We start from the raw sequence: 17,770 nt of genomic DNA on the forward strand, positions 1-17,770 counted from the left end.
TGGGTTGTTTTTTTTTTTTTTTTTTTTTTTTTTGGTCCGAATTAGTACACCATCGACCGATATGTTCAGTGGGAATCTTCATTTCGGTCGAACATGCGGTGAACAGAGTGGCAGTCGGTTTAGTGGCGGATAATTTTTTCATATTCCTCAAATCACTCTAGCGCCGTATAGTTTTAGGTTGTTTTTTGGTCGGAATCAGTACACCATCGACCGATATGTTCAGTGGGAATCTTCATTGCAGTCTTACATGCGGTGAACAGTGTGGTAGTCGGTTTAGTGGCGGATGTTTTTTCATATTCCTCAAATGGAACTGCACTAAGTCAGCTAAGTGGATATTTAACCTATCACATATGTCACCGAAGATAGTACCCGATGCCAAGATCGTACAATCATCCGCATACATTACGATGCCGTGTAAAATTTCAGAAAGGTAGAGGTTAAACAGTTGCGGAGATATCACCTCTCTTGAGAAACTCCCTGTTTTACTCTACGAGTCTATGAATCCGATAAACGACTGGCGCCCAAACAAATAATTCCTTATCCAACATTTCAAACACGGCTGGAGGGAAAGTCATCCATGTTCTCGAATAACTGTTCTGTCGAATGGCCTGTTCTGGTTCAGTCATCGACAGATATGTGTTAATATGGCGTGTAATACTGCTGTGGTACTGTGAGTTTTCCAAAATCAATGCCGATGTTGAGTCACTGGAAATTGTTTCTCATCATGCGGTGGTGTAGTGAATCTTCGTTACTGGCGACCGGAGGCAGATGGACCTGTACCATTCGCCTCTGCTAGCATCCTTGCCTGACTTCAGGAGATATCACCCCGCCTTGAGAAACTCCCTGTTTTACTCTACGAGTCTTAGACTTATTTTCCCATGAATCCGATAAACGACTGGCGCCCAAACATATAATTGCTTATCCAACATTTCAAACATGGCTGGAGGGAAAGTCAACCATGTTCTCGAATAACTGTTCTGTCGAATGGCCTGTTCTGGTTCAGTCATCGATAGATACGTGTTAATATGGCGTGTAATACTGCTGTGGTACTGTGAGTTTTCCAAAATCAATGCCGATGTTGAGCCACTGGAAATTGTTTCTCATCATGCGGTGGTGTAGTGAATCTTCGTTACTGGCGACCGGAGGCAGATGGACCTGTACCATTCGCCTCTGCTGGCATCCTTGCCTGACTTCAGGAACGTCTTCGTTCAGTGTGCAAAATGTGGACAGCTGCTGTATAAGGAAAGCACGTCCTCCATGACCTGCCCTGGCCCGAGCCAATTCGGTGCATAGAACCGCTCGCAGAGTTGGACCTATCATGTGAATGTCGTAGGTTCAAGCGAATAACAAATGTTTTTTTTTTGTGAATAGGGTTCAGTTTCTACACACATCTGCCAGCGCGTTAGATTCTTTAGATTACAGGTCAGATTATATATTTTCTGAGAAATGCGTATCAGTTGTATAGGAATTCCAAACTGAAACTCCCTTTGAACGCCTCTGACCAGATATGTGTGTCGTAAAAAAACTATTTCCAGGAATTTTCCTTAAAGGACAAGGATTTATGGCACTATAATTCCAACATACAAAGGCATATTTATATAAGGTAGAAGCGACAATCAGCTGTATTCTTACTCTTTTTGTAAATTTAGTTTTTAAAATGTAATAGGTCTACTCATGAAATTTGAAACTTCAAAATTTGTTACCATAAAATACCGCTTTTCATCATAAAGGTGTCTTACGAGAGTTCTGAAAGCCGTATATTTACATATTGATTCAAATTTGTTCTATTTTAGAGGATTTTCAAAAAATATTCATATTTTCCTGAAAAAAAATTGGAACGACCCTATTATTAAATTTTTTCTTTGACAATTAATTTTCAATAACAACAATGTTGTTTTTGTAAATTTGTTAGTTGTTGTAATTCATGAAAATACCCATGGCACAATTACCAAGGTAGTGGTATCACAGCAGCTGTTCGCATATGAAATGTCAAATCCCTTTATAAAAAAATATTTTTGTTGTAAATTCCCGAACAACATAAAGAAAATTTTGACATAACATATTCCAAATTTTACGATCCCACTACCTGGGTAATTGTGCCATGCATATACATACCTTATATAAATTTGCCTTCCAACATAATTGCTGTGTTCCAGAACCTGTAAAGTACAGTACACATTGTCACTTTTGAATGACGATTTTTTGCAATTATCGATAACTGTCCAACCGTCCAGCAACCACAAAATATTTTGTGGTTGCATGATGAATGACAAAACTGAACGGCCACACTAACAAGCACCAACAAAGCTGTCATTCAAAACTGACAATGTGTACCCAGCTTAAGAAGCTACCATTTTTTACTACGATAACATTTTTCCCTTTATGTTATCGGAAAATATAGTAAAAATTAGTAGATTCTTGCAGTACTGGAACAAACCAAATACATTGATATATTCCTTTTGCCAGGTCCTGTCAACAAGCTACTATGTAAATTTTATTAACCTCAATCCGGCTATGCGATATATGCCCACCAAAATTTGAAGGAAGGGGTTCCATGCGATGAGATGATTTCATGACATCTTTTGCGTTGGTTCAAACGAAGTCGTGAAAGATCCGATATTTTCATTAGCATTTGAACCAATGCAAAGGAAGTCGTGAAATATCCAATCTTTTCATCAGCATTTGAACCCATGCAAAGGATGTCGTGAAAGATCCGATCTTTTCATCAGCATTTGAACCCATTCCATCGATCCAATAGAGATGAGACCCAAAGTGTGTCATTTACACCAATGCTTTGACATGTCATTTTCACCAATGCTTTGGCATGTCATTTCCACCAATGCTTTGGCATGTCATTTTCACCAACCCTTTGCAATGACATTATCATTACGACGAGAGTTTTAACAAAGTTGTTTGTGATTTCGAGTCTCCGACAACATCAAACCTATTGTAAATAATTAATCTTATATATTTAGAAAAATTTGTATAAATAAAAACACAAAATTCGTCTCTATTGGATCGATGGGATGGGTTCAAATGCTGATGAAAATATCGGATCTTTCACGACTTCCTTTGCATTGGTTCAAAGGCTAATGAAAAGATCGGATCTTTCACGACTTCGTTTGAACCAATGCAAAAGATGTCATGAAATCACGTCATCGCATGGAACCCCTTCCTTCAAATTTTGCTGGGTCTTTATTAAAAATTGCCTGACTTCATTCTGACACGCACACACATCTCCATTTACTTCTACTCGATTTTTGTCAGATATTTTCTTTTTCTTCTGTGATAGATATGTATGAAATATGATTTTCTTAGTTTCGTATTGGTTGTTTTTAAATGCATGTTCTTTGCTTAATCTTTTCCAGCATCCTATCAGCTGATTGGGCAGGAAGTACGATTGAACTAAACACTGATATGCGAAGAAATGGTAAGTGAATAGTTTATAAATGGATAACACAGATCTGACAGGGTCAGTGATTCAATAATAGTAGCAATGGAAGCTGGAACACACTAAGACTTAAAGGAAAGAACATTTTTCCAGACCGTCTTAGGTAATAGTAACGCAAAGGTCCACTCCATTGGGTCATTTCGGTTAAAACACTAAACAATGGCCGCCCTAAATTCGAACTGCGCTGCCTTCTGTCTTTTAGCTGGAATGGCTTAAGCAAGAATGCTAGTTAATTTTTTAACCTTCTATCTCGCTTCCTTCAATGTCCTTATCGTCCTTTATTTTAAGAACCGCTATTAAAGTACCACAAGATGACAGGGTGACGTTTTTCAGATTCTGCAAAAATGTCGCTCAGACGATTTTAGATACGTCTTCTAAAGACATGAAATCGATATAATCTTGTTTTATCGGTCATTTTCCACATTTACCCGAACCTTACACATAGAACCCTATTTTCAATAAAAACCTTTAGGTTTAAAGATGCGCAGCTGCTGTAATGGCAGCCACTCCACTCGGAGACCCTGAGGTCCATTGTGATCATCCTGGTTGTTGAAAGAGTGGTTAGTTGTAGAGATGGTTATAGATGTATTAAATTTGTTATGGTGGTGTTAAAATGTTGAGATGAGGAGTGAGTTAGATGAGATGGTGATGATGCTTGATGATTTGGGCTATGACTTCACATGTGATGGTGATGTGCACTAAGAGGAGTGTTCGAGATATAGATGATTGTAATGTCGTGTGCTGGACCAGCGATCCATTGCGTTCGTCCTGAAAGATAGATATAAGAGATGTAGTAGGAGGGGGAAGGAAGTTGGAGAGATGGAAAGAGGTGGAAGGAAGTACAGTTAGCCAACTATATTATTGCAAACGATGAATTTTTAAAAATTTAGATGTTTAATTAGGAATTACTACCAGAAATTCTTTCAATAACGTTGGACTTTTTGTAAATATCTGTTGATTTACTTGTTAATGACAACATCAAGCCAATAAATGCAGAAATCGGTCGGAAATAACAAAAACAACTGGCAAAAAGGATAGGTACCTGGTTTTTATGATGTCAACTAAATAATTGCAAAATGAATGAATGTGCAATAAAATCGTGGTATTTTCCCCGCGATTTTTTCCAATAAAGGATTTTTATGACTTTTATGGTATGTGGACATGTTGAGCCATAATTTTTGATCAGACAGTGTATTTAGAAAAAGTGAAAGTCAGGTAGACGGTTTCCGAAAATATGCTACATTTGGCCTATTCCAATTATAATAATGGTAAATCAGAAAGAGAAATCTTTAAAGTCACCTCTCGTAAGCTGAGAAGTGTATACAACATCATATACCGCACCGAGAAAGAAGCCAGGCTCAAACTGAAGGTGTTACATGGCAGGCCCAAAATAGTAACCACACGAATTGACAGGAGAATGATTAAAGAAATTGACGAAAGAGTCCAAAGCAGCACCAGAAAATTTGCATTTTTTTAATTAAAAATGATGTTGGAGTAAGTGTGTCACATGGAAAAGTCAGAAAAGTGCTATCTAATAACAAACACTCATCACGAGTGACTAGGTAAAAACCATTGCCCTTCCAGCACAATATATAGAAACTATTCCGACTTGTTACAGACAAGTTTTCACGCCATCTTTAGTATCGGCATGGCGTTATATTTTCTGATGAGATTAAAATGATGCTGTACTATCGCGATGGGTCTCAAAAAGTGTTGCGAAAACCCCTTACAGCCATGGAAAACAAAAATTTAATACATACTGTAAAGTTCGGAAAACTATCATTTATGGTATGGGGTTGTATACCAAGCAGGGACGTTGGTAACATCCAGATCTTGGAGGAAACAATGACAGAGGAAGTTTATTAAGATGTTTCAAAACATGATTTAACCAAAAGCGTCAAGAAATATAGGCCTGTTGGCCCTGAAAATTCAAACAAATTACAATATAAGTACTACCAAGACAACGCCCTTAAGCATAAATCTAATTTATGTAGGACTTGGTTGTTATACAACTGTACCAAAGTCATTTACACCCCGTTCCAATGTCTAGATATTAACCCCATCAACAATTCATGGGTACACCTGAAGGAAAAAGTCGGGAATAGGCCACCCAATAACCTCGGGGACTAAATAAAATGCAATAAAGAAGAAAGGCAAAAAAATACCATTGGAATATGACATTCCGAAACTTCTTTATTAAATTCAGATACGTTTACAAGCTGGTTTTGATGCTAAAGGTGAGCATACGAAATATTAGAACCAAAATTTCCAAAAATACCGTGAATGACTGAAAAATTGTGGATTTTGCAATTCTTTAGTTGACAGTGCAAATAATGAGTTGTACTCATTTTTGTTAATTTTAAGAAAATGTTTAGTGAAATTTAGCTACTTTTTATTTTATTATATTAATAAACATCTGTAAGAATTATACTGTTAACAAAAATATTAAAAATGATATTTATTTATGCCAATAAAATTATGTTTTATTTTAAATTTTGTAATAATTTTGGTTTTGCAATAATTAGGTTGACTAACTGTATATGGAAAGTAGAGGGATGGGGTAGAGATAATTAGTCTATATGTGATATGATCTATGCTGACCCGCCCCATAGCCACTTAAGACTCATACAGTAGGTCAATAGAGGAAAAATAGTAGAGGGATTGTATCTCATGCACACGAAACAGTCGGTGTCTCTTTACATACAGTCTAGGACACCGACAGAGAAGGTGCTCGATCGTTTCCGTCTCCTCTACATCCTCGCATAACCTATAGTACTCAATGTTGTTATCCTCCCACTTATTTGCCATAGATCTGATGCCGCAGTGATGACCCCTACAGCGATTCTGATTTACGTAGTGAGAGAAGGGACGCAGCTCTACGCCCTGAGATTGCCGGCCAGATTGACTTCGATATCCTGCATCTAGATACGTCTTGCCAAACTTTTACGGGTTTTTCTGCGTAGAACTTATTGAGTTTGTCGAGGAAAAAGCAGAGCGGTGGCTTGACACAGTCCTCCACCCTGAGGTCCAAGGATTGGGAGCCTCGTCTTGCTAATTCATCAACTATACCATTTTCCTCAACATTACAGTACCCTGGAACCCAATAAAATTTAACAACTATGTTACATGTTTTTTAGATAGACCTACAAGTTTGAACAGTCATAGATTTGATAGTGTATGATCCTAACGGTTTTAGAGCAGCCTGGCTATCAACGTAAACTGTGACTGTCCTATCTACAAGGTCCGTCATTCCCACTATTATCTCTAAGGCTTTTCAAACCGCAAAGACTTCTGCCTGAAAAACATTACAATTTTCATTGGGCTTATATGAGTTCCTAACATTTAGTTCTTCACAAAACACTCCAGATCCCGCGCCTGCTTCCATCGTCGACCCATCGGTGAAGATTGCTAGGCTATCGGGAAGTGGTCTGCCTTGTAGTCAGTCTCACCTCCCCTCTCTTAACCCAATCTGACTAACTATCCGCTGTAATAAGAATTGACACAGCTCGTTGCACAGTTGCTAACTTAGACAGATTGGAATTATTGCTTAGGGCATGCCACCAGACGAGACAACCATAGGTCAAAATGGAACAGACCACTGTCCTACACAGCCATGTATTACATGTGGTCTCAGACCCCAGCTCTTGCCTATGAAGTTCTTGCAGGAATAGAGCGCAATCAGACCTCTCTTGGTGCGATCCTCCGTGTCCCTTTTCCATCTTAGCCGATGGTCCGCTACCACTCCCAGGTATTTCGCCAAGATCCAACCGCACACCATCCAGCATTGACGGCACAAATTCGGCAATATTTCTTTTTCTGGTGAATAGTACCAGCTCAGTCTTTGCAGGGTTCATCCCAGGACCATTGTGATGAGCCCAGCGAGAGAGCTTTACCAGCGCACCCTGTATCAGTTCGACAAGAATTTTCTATTAATTAAAAGAACAACATCGTCAGCATAAGCTACTAGTTTAGTCCCAATCTGTCGAGATAAAACTCCACCATGTGGGGTGCCCCTAGTGACTGACTTAATTACGGAACTCTCTTCAATGCTGGAATTGATCAGTCGGCTCTCCAGCATTCTGTCAATCCAGTTAATTAGAATAGAGGGGACACTCAATAGCTCTAGAGAAGAATGAATGCATTCAAGTTTCCCATTATTGAACGCTCTATTTCTAGAAAAGCGGCCAATGTGTGATCCATGCTATCCATGTTCTTTTCTATATAACCCACTACCTCGTGTAGCGCTGTTTCTGTAGATTTCCCTTTCATATAAGCATGCTGAAAACTGCTTATTAGGTCACGATTTATGTAAGATCTAATCTCCAAGTGGAGCAGCCTTTGTAAAGTTTTCAATAGAAAAGAGGAAAGGCTAATCAGTCTGTAGTTCTTCCCAGCCTTGGGGATATAAGTCACTGTTACCTCTTTCCACAATGCCGATATGTGCGACAGCAGTAGCCAGGCCCTAAAAATAACCTTCAGTATAGTGATCAAGATCGGCGGCGCGTTTTGAAGCATCGCCGGAATTACACCATCTGGGCCAGGAGTTTTATAGGGTTGAAAAGTGCTGATCGCTCAAGAAATCCTTGAATCACTTATCTACCTATCAACGGAGATCCTCTCGTCGGGTGTATAGGTTCTGTTCATATCCGGACTCTGATACGAATCAGCGTCCTTGCACCCCGGAAAGTGGGTCTCTGCCAGTTGGTCAAGAGTCTCTAGAGCGGAGTTCGTCCACGTACCATAACTTCGTTTGATGCTCCCAATAGGTTTGGGGTCTTTCAAGATCACCGGTTGTTATGGGATCTCTTTTAGGGTATGAAATCACTACCTGATATACATATGTCGCTCATCCCAAAGATGTACTGTGGAATAGTAAATTGACCTCATTGGTTCACGACAATCCCTCGTCCTTTGGTCTTAGGGCTGGCTTCGGTGGAGTTACAACGTTATAATTCTTCATACTTAATACGATAATGGTCCAAATGTTCTAAAACCCCGCCCATTTGCAATTCTTGTACTATAAGAAGAATTATGTCTTTCTTATGTAGACTGTGTTGATTGGATCTGCCAGTAGAGTAATTGTTTATGTTTATGATATCTATCCTTCCTATCGTAGATGCTTGAGTCAGACATAGAAACATTTCATGAGAAATTCTTAGTTTCAATAATTGTTAACAATATTAAATTGTTCTCTTTTTTTCTAGAAATCGACACATTCTACAACCCACCAAAACCATATCGTGTTATCGAGAAAAATGGTCGTGAAAATGTCATTTTCAAGAGGCTACCGGAGAAATCATGGCGTTATATAAGAGATTTTGTAACAACATTGGTAAGAATGTTGATACCAAAGAGATTTTTAACAAATGCCACATCAACATCGGAATCATTTTCATCGTCATCATCAGATCACAACAATGTAATCACCAATACCACCCACGATGCCACTGTAAATAAACATGAAGAAACCATGAACAATCAGCATCAAAATGAAACGGAAATAGCTAACGAAAATTATAAGTATGATGATGATAGTCAAAAATTATTAAAACAATCTGAAAATAAATCTGTAGATGATTCTGGCGAACTGGATGAGAGTTCTAGAAGAGTTACATTTTCTTTATATGATTAGTTAAAAATATAGCAAGTTTATTAGGCATGTTATTTTATGATATTATTTTAATAATTTTGAGTATGCGAAAGAAGATAGCAGTTTGAAACACAAATTTGGATTAGTAATATTAAGGACCATGGTATAATAAAGTAGATGTAGGCCAGGGGCTCAATTCTGTTTCTATGAAAAAGTGAAATGAAAACTTTTATAAAGGAGAAAACTGTCAAATGAAAAAAATTATAAAGGAAATATTTTTCATTTCAAATTTTCATAGAACAAGAATCCAGCCCCAGGTATGAAAATCGCTGAAAAATACAACCCTGTAGCCATGGCTTTAAACGTCAAATGGCATGGAGCAATAATAAAGGTAGATGTATATGCATAGTTAGTCGGTTTTACAAAAACATATGAAATTTAGAAATTCACTGTTTATTTTAAAAGTACCAAATGGAGTAAAAAATAAAAATCACTTCAGTTATGCTCCAGAATATTATTGCTAGATAAATGTTCCAAAAATAGGAAAAGTTGTACTCAAAACTTAAGACAGCGAAAACAAAAATGCCATTCTCTTATCTTCTACTTGAAAAGTTTGGCTGATCTAACATCGTGATTGCTGGAATCCGATTTGCAGATACGGCGACATTTCAGCTAGAAATTTTACAATATGTATTTGTAATTTTTCCGTTCCCATACTTTTAGAACAAATTTCAATAAATGTCAATACTTGACAAATTGTTCATTTCCAAGTATCACTGCATATTAAAAAATCAACAATTTTATTTAGCCACGCGAATAAAATTTCTTCTCCTTGTTTTCAATTTTAAGATATAGTGTTAACTCAGCTTTTTGTTGGAACAATTCACCAATGCATCTACCTTTATAATTGCATTATTGGTGTGTTCGTTTACTTACAATTTGTACAAATTGTTACTGGATGTTGTTCTTTTACTCCACAGTACCATGCAAAAGACCTTAGACGATTACAAGAAGTTACTGGACTTGTACAAATTTGTACAAATTATTGAGTAAACGAACAAACCTAATGTCAACAACAGTAAAAATGTCAACCCTGCTTTTGACAGAATAGGCCATAACAAGAAAAAAAATTGTAACCAGCTGTGGCCTACCTTATACATTATTGTACCATGATTAAGACCTCAATGCATACCCAGCGTGGCATTCTTGTTAAAGCCGAAAACCAGAAATGGCTTTAAGCCGAAAACTAAAAGGTAAAGGACAACATAGTTCAAATTTGCATTGGCCGTTTTTTTTTTTATTTTTTATAGCGTTTTAAGCCGAAAACACATCCACGTTTCGGTAAAGTTGGGCGTCATTTCTGATAAAAGAGCAAGGGCAACATAGATCGATGCCCAACTCTTCGGCTTAAAGTCATTTCCGGTTTTCGGCTTTAATCAAGAATGCCACGCTGGGCGTCATTCGATCTATGTTGCTCTTGCTCTTTTATTCTCTTATCAGAAATGGCGCCCAACTTTACTAAAACGTGGGATATGTTTTCGGCTTTACGAATTCGTTGTGAAGATATATTTTATGTAGAATAAAATGTTGTAAGAAGTATTTTTAAACCAAAATTGTAATTATTTATACCTCAACAGTAGTATTGACAGAGCTGTCACAAATTTCATGGTGGATATGACTAAACGGCTGATATGTGAAATCATGTCTGAGAATTACTTGCGGTTGTACAAAATCCCCACTTGAGATAGTGACAACTAAGCCGAAAACTACTGTAGGTCTACATACCATTTCAAAACAGTTAAGCCCTAAACAGATGCAACGTTTCAGCAAAGTTGGACGTAATTTCTGATAGAAGAATAAAAGAGCAAGGGCAACATAGATTAAATTATTCTTTATTCTTCTATCAGACATAACGTCCAACTTTACTCGAACGTTGGATGTGTTTAGGGCTTTAGGAATGCCATAAAATTTACTAATATTACCGTTAGCTTGTAATAGTCGAATTTTCATTATAACCAAACATATATTTAATATTTTTATAACATTTGCAAAATTTATATTTCATTTTTGTTTTATTTGTTTTTTGTTTTCTTTTTCAATAAAGATTGCTTTCATAAAAAATAATATTCAAATGCTTTCATTTTACTAATTGTTTGTGATCAGTCCAGTCCATTCATTTAATCAGTTTTCAGATCTAATATTTATAACCTTCCCACCCCTTTTACGAAAATATTTAGATCGAATTAGATTGGAAATATATGTTGGCCATGTTTGTCGGTAGTTATTTTCTAAGTTGGTTCATTTTTGCCGTCCTAAGCTATATGGTTGCCTATTCGCATGGTGATTTAATGTTCGATGAGGTAACCGGCGAACGTTTGGGCGAAGGCAAAGACCCGTGCATTATTGGCGTCTACGATTTTACATCGACATTTATCTATTCCATGGAAACCCAGACGACCATTGGTTATGGTGAAAAATATCCCAGTGAAGAGTGTCCCGAGACAATGTTCCTCTTTATAATGCAAATTGTTTGTTCCATTGCCATTGAGGGTGCCATGATAAGTATAATTTATGCTAAGACGGCAAGGCCAGCTAAACAAATTACGAAGATGAAATTCAGTAATAAAGCTGTGGTATGTATTGCGTTTTGAGAGATTTTAGGACTAAATTCAAATAATAACACATTCTAATTATAGATTTGTTATCGTGATGGTAATTTGTGTTTACTCTTCCGTGTCTCTGATCCTCGAGAGCAGCATAGCATTGAAACGAAGATACGTGTGTATATGATAATCGATAGACCGTGAGTATTAATTATTAGTAAATCAAAGAAAATATCTGAAATGGGGCTACAACTATATTTTGTGGTCGGAGGTATCAGCGATCCTCCCATTTCAAGAATAGCTGAGTCGCTCTTATCACCTTACTTCTTGAAACTTTCATTTATAGACCAAATAGAATCGATTACCGACTACGCAACCAAAATCCTTTTTCCTAATAGTTATGTATTTAGGAGGTTTACAGATTTTTTGGTCCTACTTGGACGTGTGAACTCCCCGACAAAAATATAATGCATCGATATAGTCCATTTTGGAAGTGAATCCTGTTTTTGGTAGTCATTTCTTTTCGATAGATAAACACGCCTCCAGTCATTTCAGTCGGTCACCATATGACTTAAAGCTTTTGGATTTGCCCACGAAAAACATAACATCGCTGTAAACAGGACCACAAGGATCTTCGAACAGATCCTAAACTGCACTTAAACAAAAATGTTGAACATTTGTGGGGGAGGTACCATAAGGAGAAGACCGATATGGACCATTTTTTTAATAGAAGATCCAAAGTTTGGATCAAATCTGTTGCTCCTTTCAGGATAATCGTGCGTATCATTTTAGCGAAAAGTTTGAACTTTTATTGGGGAAGTACCTGAAGAAGTGGACCGTTATTGACCATCTTGGAAGTTAATCTAAGTTCGACAAAATATTTTGGACCGAATCGGCTAATCCGTACGAGAGTTATCGTACGCTCCAGCCGGTATACATGGTGCCATATGGGTATTTTACAGTCTAGGTCCTAGTGGACCTATATTTCCCATCTTCGAACTCAAACTAAGTTTGGACAAAATATTACGAAGGCTAAATTTTGGGCCTAAACGGCTGATCCGTTAGAGGATGCAGTGGGTTTTTTTAGCTTTCAGGCTATTTTCTCAGGAAGAATGGACTTGCCCCCTGAAGGAGTGGACAAATATGTCCCATTTTCGAACTTAAACTAAGATTGGACAGTCCTGAGAGAGTTTAGCAATATGGATTATGTTGCTACGTGCTGCGTCAACTTAATCCCCATCAAATCTTCGTCGTCATCGGATTATGAAACTTCCCCGAAGTCACCCTAACAGCAGTATTAGCATGTTGCTGGTCCAGTTCCTGATAATTTAACATTCCTGCAGTTTAACTGCAATGGTGGCAAGATCAATGAGACTGTGAATTTTATGAGTCGAAGAAGTGTAATGGATCACCAAACGAAGCAGAATAACACCTGCAGTCTTCGGAGTTGTGATAAATACAATGTATCGTATGAGAAGTAAAGTTGGCAGAGTTGCAATCCTATTGCACCAGTCTGCCCAGTACAGACCTATCTCGCTTGAACTATAGTGACCCATACTTGGAGTGTATGAGGGTAGCGGTAAAGTGTGGAACCGCCGAGATAGAAGTTCTAAATGTCTGTGTCCCGCAATATTCGCCTGATATCAGGCCACTGTTGGAAGGTGGTAACCGGCTGGTTCTAAGAGACTTCAATGAAGGTTATGGCTTTCAACCATAGGGAATGACCAGAGAGGCACAGCGCTGACTGAGCAAATAAATAGCTCCACATTTTGCACCGCGAACGAGGACGCACCATAGTTCGTCTGACATATCCATTGAGTCACCTGGTCTGACGAATGACGTGACTTTGATACGCGTCGTTACTCTTCGGTCGGATCATCTCCCTATTCTCATCTTCATCCAATAGGCTACCCGCTTTCATAACCACTGAACGCCGTAGTTTGCCAAAACCATGGGAAAGATAAGTTTGCAAAGATTCAGACAATTCACCAACCAACGCTTCAGAAAACTGCCCAATCCTTTTGATGCTCGGGTAGCAGAGAGGAATTTCCAAGTCATAATCACTACTGCAGCCGCTCGCCATATTCCTGTTGGTCGAATAACCTAATTTCCCAGCAGAGACAACGAGATTAACGAATGAGGCTTGGCAGGGCTGTTGAAAAGGTGCAGCGTTTCATGCGGTCCTTTGCCACACGCTGGACAGATGTTTTGCACGATCCATGCCCTATAGGAATTCAGACGGCTGCACCATCCCGAGCGTAATTGAGCCAAAACAACTCTAGTTTGTCGTGACAACTGGCGCTACTCAGCTGCGATAGATTAGGGATGTTTTCCGAGGTCCGCATTCACACGATAGTTGTTTATGGCATCTGCGACTGCATGCATGTGAATGCTATTTAAATCTGATTGATATGCTTGTTGATCTAGTTCTCTTGTAACGTTCGACCTCCCTTTTTAGATCCTGAAGATCCCTCCTGTTATGCCTGGGTGGGGGGTGTCCTATCCACCATTTGGTGGTTGGGATGACTCTATCGGTAACATCCGAGAAAGTACTGCAACGAAAGCATGCCAATGTGTTGCTGAACTGGAAGAATCTTTTTCTTGCCATGTAAATGGTTCACTATAGACATGAGGAGGCACTCTGTTGCAGTTCTCAGGGTGGCATTATGACATCTTTGAATATGTTTGCATCTCGTTGCACATATGTATATTCGAGGGTCACACTGGCACCAAATAGCTTACCACAGAATGACCTATCGCATTGTATGTGGTCAACAAGGTTTCTTTATCTGCACTCCAAGTGCTGCCGGCTAGGGACTTGACGACCTTGTTCCTACATTTCAGCTTGTCGCAGATAGCTGTGGCATGTGCGGATGAACATGTTATCGAATTTGCAGTGAACAAGCTATCGAATGTGACCCCTAGAATCTTGGATTAGTTAGTCGGAATTCTGCTACCATTGACCATGACATTCAACTCAGTACTCACCTCTGCAGTCCATGTGGTGAACAGAGGCGCAGATATAGTGGCGGTGGAAAAAGGTAGTAAGATCAATCAAATAGGTGTTCAACCTTTCACAAATGACATCAGGGAACGTACCTGATCGTACAATCATCCGCATACGTTATGATTTAAATCAGGGGAAGGCATTGTGACTCACAAGAGAGCCCATGTGCTCTAAGTGAGCGTAAGTTGGTTATCGCTCACAGCCTGTGTAGATGCTACCACGTTGCGAGCAACAACAAATTTACGCTCATTGAGAGCACAAGGGAGATCCAAAAAATGTCTCTGCCTCATTCTGATCTAAATGGCGTCTGGAGGGGGTGGAATACAGTAGAACTCGAGGTTAAACAGTTCCAGAGATATCACCCCACCTTGGGGTACTCCCTGTTTCATTCTACGGGGTTTTGACTTCTTGTTCTTGAATTCCACGTACGACTGGCATCCACACATATAATTGATTATCCAACGTTTCAAACTTTGCCGGATTGTTGAAATTCTTGCTTGACGGAGACTTTTGTTATGTTGGGCGCCACCAACACTGTCCTATGACACAGCTTAGTCTGGTTAAGTCCTCGACTGATATGCGTGTAGATGGCGTTGAGCCCTGTGCTGTGCTGCTTACGGAACCAATGCTGATGGTCAAATACTGAATAGCTATTTCTGACGCTGAGGAGGAATAAAGCTTCAAGAATCTTCCTTACAGCTACAAAATGAAATCGGTCTGTATGATTCACCTTAGAAGACATTCTGGCTGGCATCTTTGCATTCAGAAGAGATACCACCCTGTCCATTTTCCAAACTTTGGGCACGATGTCGGTGGTTAGCGACAAGTTGAAAACTTTAGTGAGATACTCGATTTCCGGCACATCCAGCTGTTTCGGCATTACTATGGAGATTCCATCAGGGCACAACACTTTACATGATTTAGAGTTCATGATGACATTCGCAACATCATCCATTATAAATTGTGGTGGGTCATTTTCGTCAGGAAGAGATCTAATGCGACGTAGTACTATTCTATTCGCCCTGTCACTCCCGCCGTGCTCGACAAACTGTCGATTGAAATAGCTTGCGCACCTTTTCGGACAGCATAACGTCGCCAAACCTGAATGAGGTCCTAGGTTACGAGAGTGACTTAACCGTTGCCCACATTTCACTTATACCGGCTCCAATGTTGCAACTCTTTAGATAACCTAGCTACTTGTTCCTCTTACGACCAGCCTTTTGAATTCTAGTGTTAGCTCCCTTAATCTGGGGTCATTGGGGTTGGCTCGACGAAGCTCTTCATGCCAATTTGCTTTTCCCTCCGCCTGTGCCGGGAATTTGGGTCTCACTTCGGTCATTCGACCATCAGGTATATGGCGATCGGCTGCAGCAGTGGTTATGTCACGGAACGTCCTTTCTGCTACCCGAACATCAGAAGGATTGGATACTCCCCTAAATCGGTGATTGCAGAACTCTCAGAAACTCGGCCAATCAGCTTTCCCATGATTGACGAAAGTGCGGCGTTCAGAGTTGATGAAATCGGGCGGAGTGCTAATTGAGACAATTATGACGAGATGATCTGATCCAAGAGAAATGACGGGTTGCCAGGTAACACGATGGTTATGTTTGGCAAACTGTGACACTATCCGCTAATTCTGGTAGGGGTCGTTCCGGGGACCGAATGCCCCAGCTCGTGATGTGCATTAAATTCCCCCAAGACCAGACGGTTATGACCTTGTTTTCCTGCACCGTCGTGATCACCATATTCTTCCGACTTATAAAATCCACAATTTCCGCGTTATTAAAAGGATGCACAGCCTGCTTCTAAAATCTAATTTCTGTCTATTACCAAAGTTCGTCACCCATTCGTATCTAAGATGAATAAATATCTGTCGTAGAGATGACGTTACCTATTTTATAACTTAGCCAATACAAGCCAAAAAATATCAAATTGAAAATTGCATTAATAATAATTCACTCCCTTTTCAAGACTTTGACTTCTCACTACAAATGCCTATTATTTTCATTCACATGTACAGCACCAAGGAAGGTGAGCTGATCAAAACCCACACCGAATTAGCATTGGAGAATGATGGTCAACAGATAATTGTATGGCCGGATACAGTTTGTCATGTCATCGATGAAAGTTCACCGTTGCGGCATTTCAAATGTGCCAAGGACTTGATTAGTGCTCAGTTCGAACTGTATGTCAGCATTGTTGGTGTCTCACCGGCCACCGCTCAGGTTACCGAAGCTCGTACCTCGTATTTGCCAAGAGAAATTTTCTGGGGTCAACGTTTCGTAAATATTATCAAATACGATGTACAAAATGAACGTTACGAAATAGACTACAGCAATTTCAATACCACAATATCGGTGAGAGTTGTTTCTATTAATTTTTGTTTTTCAACTTATTGAAGAATTTGTTCTTTATTCCAGGTTGATATGACGAGTATAAATGAAACCATAAAGCAAGGTAAAATGGAGTAGAGAGGTATGGCTGACATGTGAAGTTAACTTTTGCATTCCATTATTATTGAAATTCCAATGATATTGTTTTGTTTTAAATACTAATATTTATCTATAAATTGTTATTATTTACTAACCATTTATTGTTATTGAATATTTTATTTCAAATAAATAAAAAATATAAAATATTTTTCAAGGGACATTAGACCACAAAACGTGGATTTTTTTAAAGAATATTTTTTTTTTCAACCGACATTAGATCACACAACTTTTATTTTTCATCGAATACTTTTCAAGTGACATGAAACGGAGATTAGTGAATTCTAAAACCCGGCCACTAAGTTCTCTCATGATTGATGAATGTGCGGCGTTCAGAGGTGATAAAATCGGGCGGTCTGCTGATGGAGACAATTATAGGGAGATGGTCTGATCCAAGAGAAATGAATGTTTGTCATTTGACAGACCAGGTGGTACTATGGTTGGCTGACTTCCGTATCGTCAGTTGCTTTACAAATTACTGAAAATCTGCGAAGTATTATGTTTTTTTAACGCCGTTGTTTCAAAATGTCAAAAAAAGCAATAAAAATTATACATTTCTTATTTCTGACACATTTAGTTGCATTTTCGAGGAACAATGTATGATTGTGCAACTGAAATATTTTGACGAAG

At 38.9% G+C, this 17,770-nt stretch overlaps 1 protein-coding gene across 1 annotated transcript in view; it reads left to right on the forward strand.

Moving 5' to 3' along the window:
• The window catches only part of Irk3 (Inwardly rectifying potassium channel 3), a 31,273-nt gene extending 13,957 nt beyond the window's left edge, over positions 1-17,316 (forward strand). Inside the window, exons 2-7 of the mRNA XM_073969194.1 lie at positions 3,369-3,430; positions 8,656-8,783; positions 11,279-11,674; positions 11,738-11,844; positions 16,672-17,008; positions 17,072-17,316. Of these exons, the coding sequence (XP_073825295.1) occupies positions 3,369-3,430; positions 8,656-8,783; positions 11,279-11,674; positions 11,738-11,844; positions 16,672-17,008; positions 17,072-17,122 (1,081 nt within the window). The 3' untranslated portion in view covers positions 17,123-17,316. The remainder of the gene's footprint in view (positions 1-3,368; positions 3,431-8,655; positions 8,784-11,278; positions 11,675-11,737; positions 11,845-16,671; positions 17,009-17,071) is intronic.
• Positions 17,317-17,770: the final 454 nt, after the last annotated feature.

The sequence above is a fragment of the Musca autumnalis genome, unplaced genomic scaffold (assembly GCF_047663935.1).
Source record: "Musca autumnalis isolate F117 unplaced genomic scaffold, ASM4766393v1 scaffold_2, whole genome shotgun sequence".
NCBI classification, from domain to species: Eukaryota; Metazoa; Arthropoda; class Insecta; order Diptera; family Muscidae; genus Musca; species Musca autumnalis.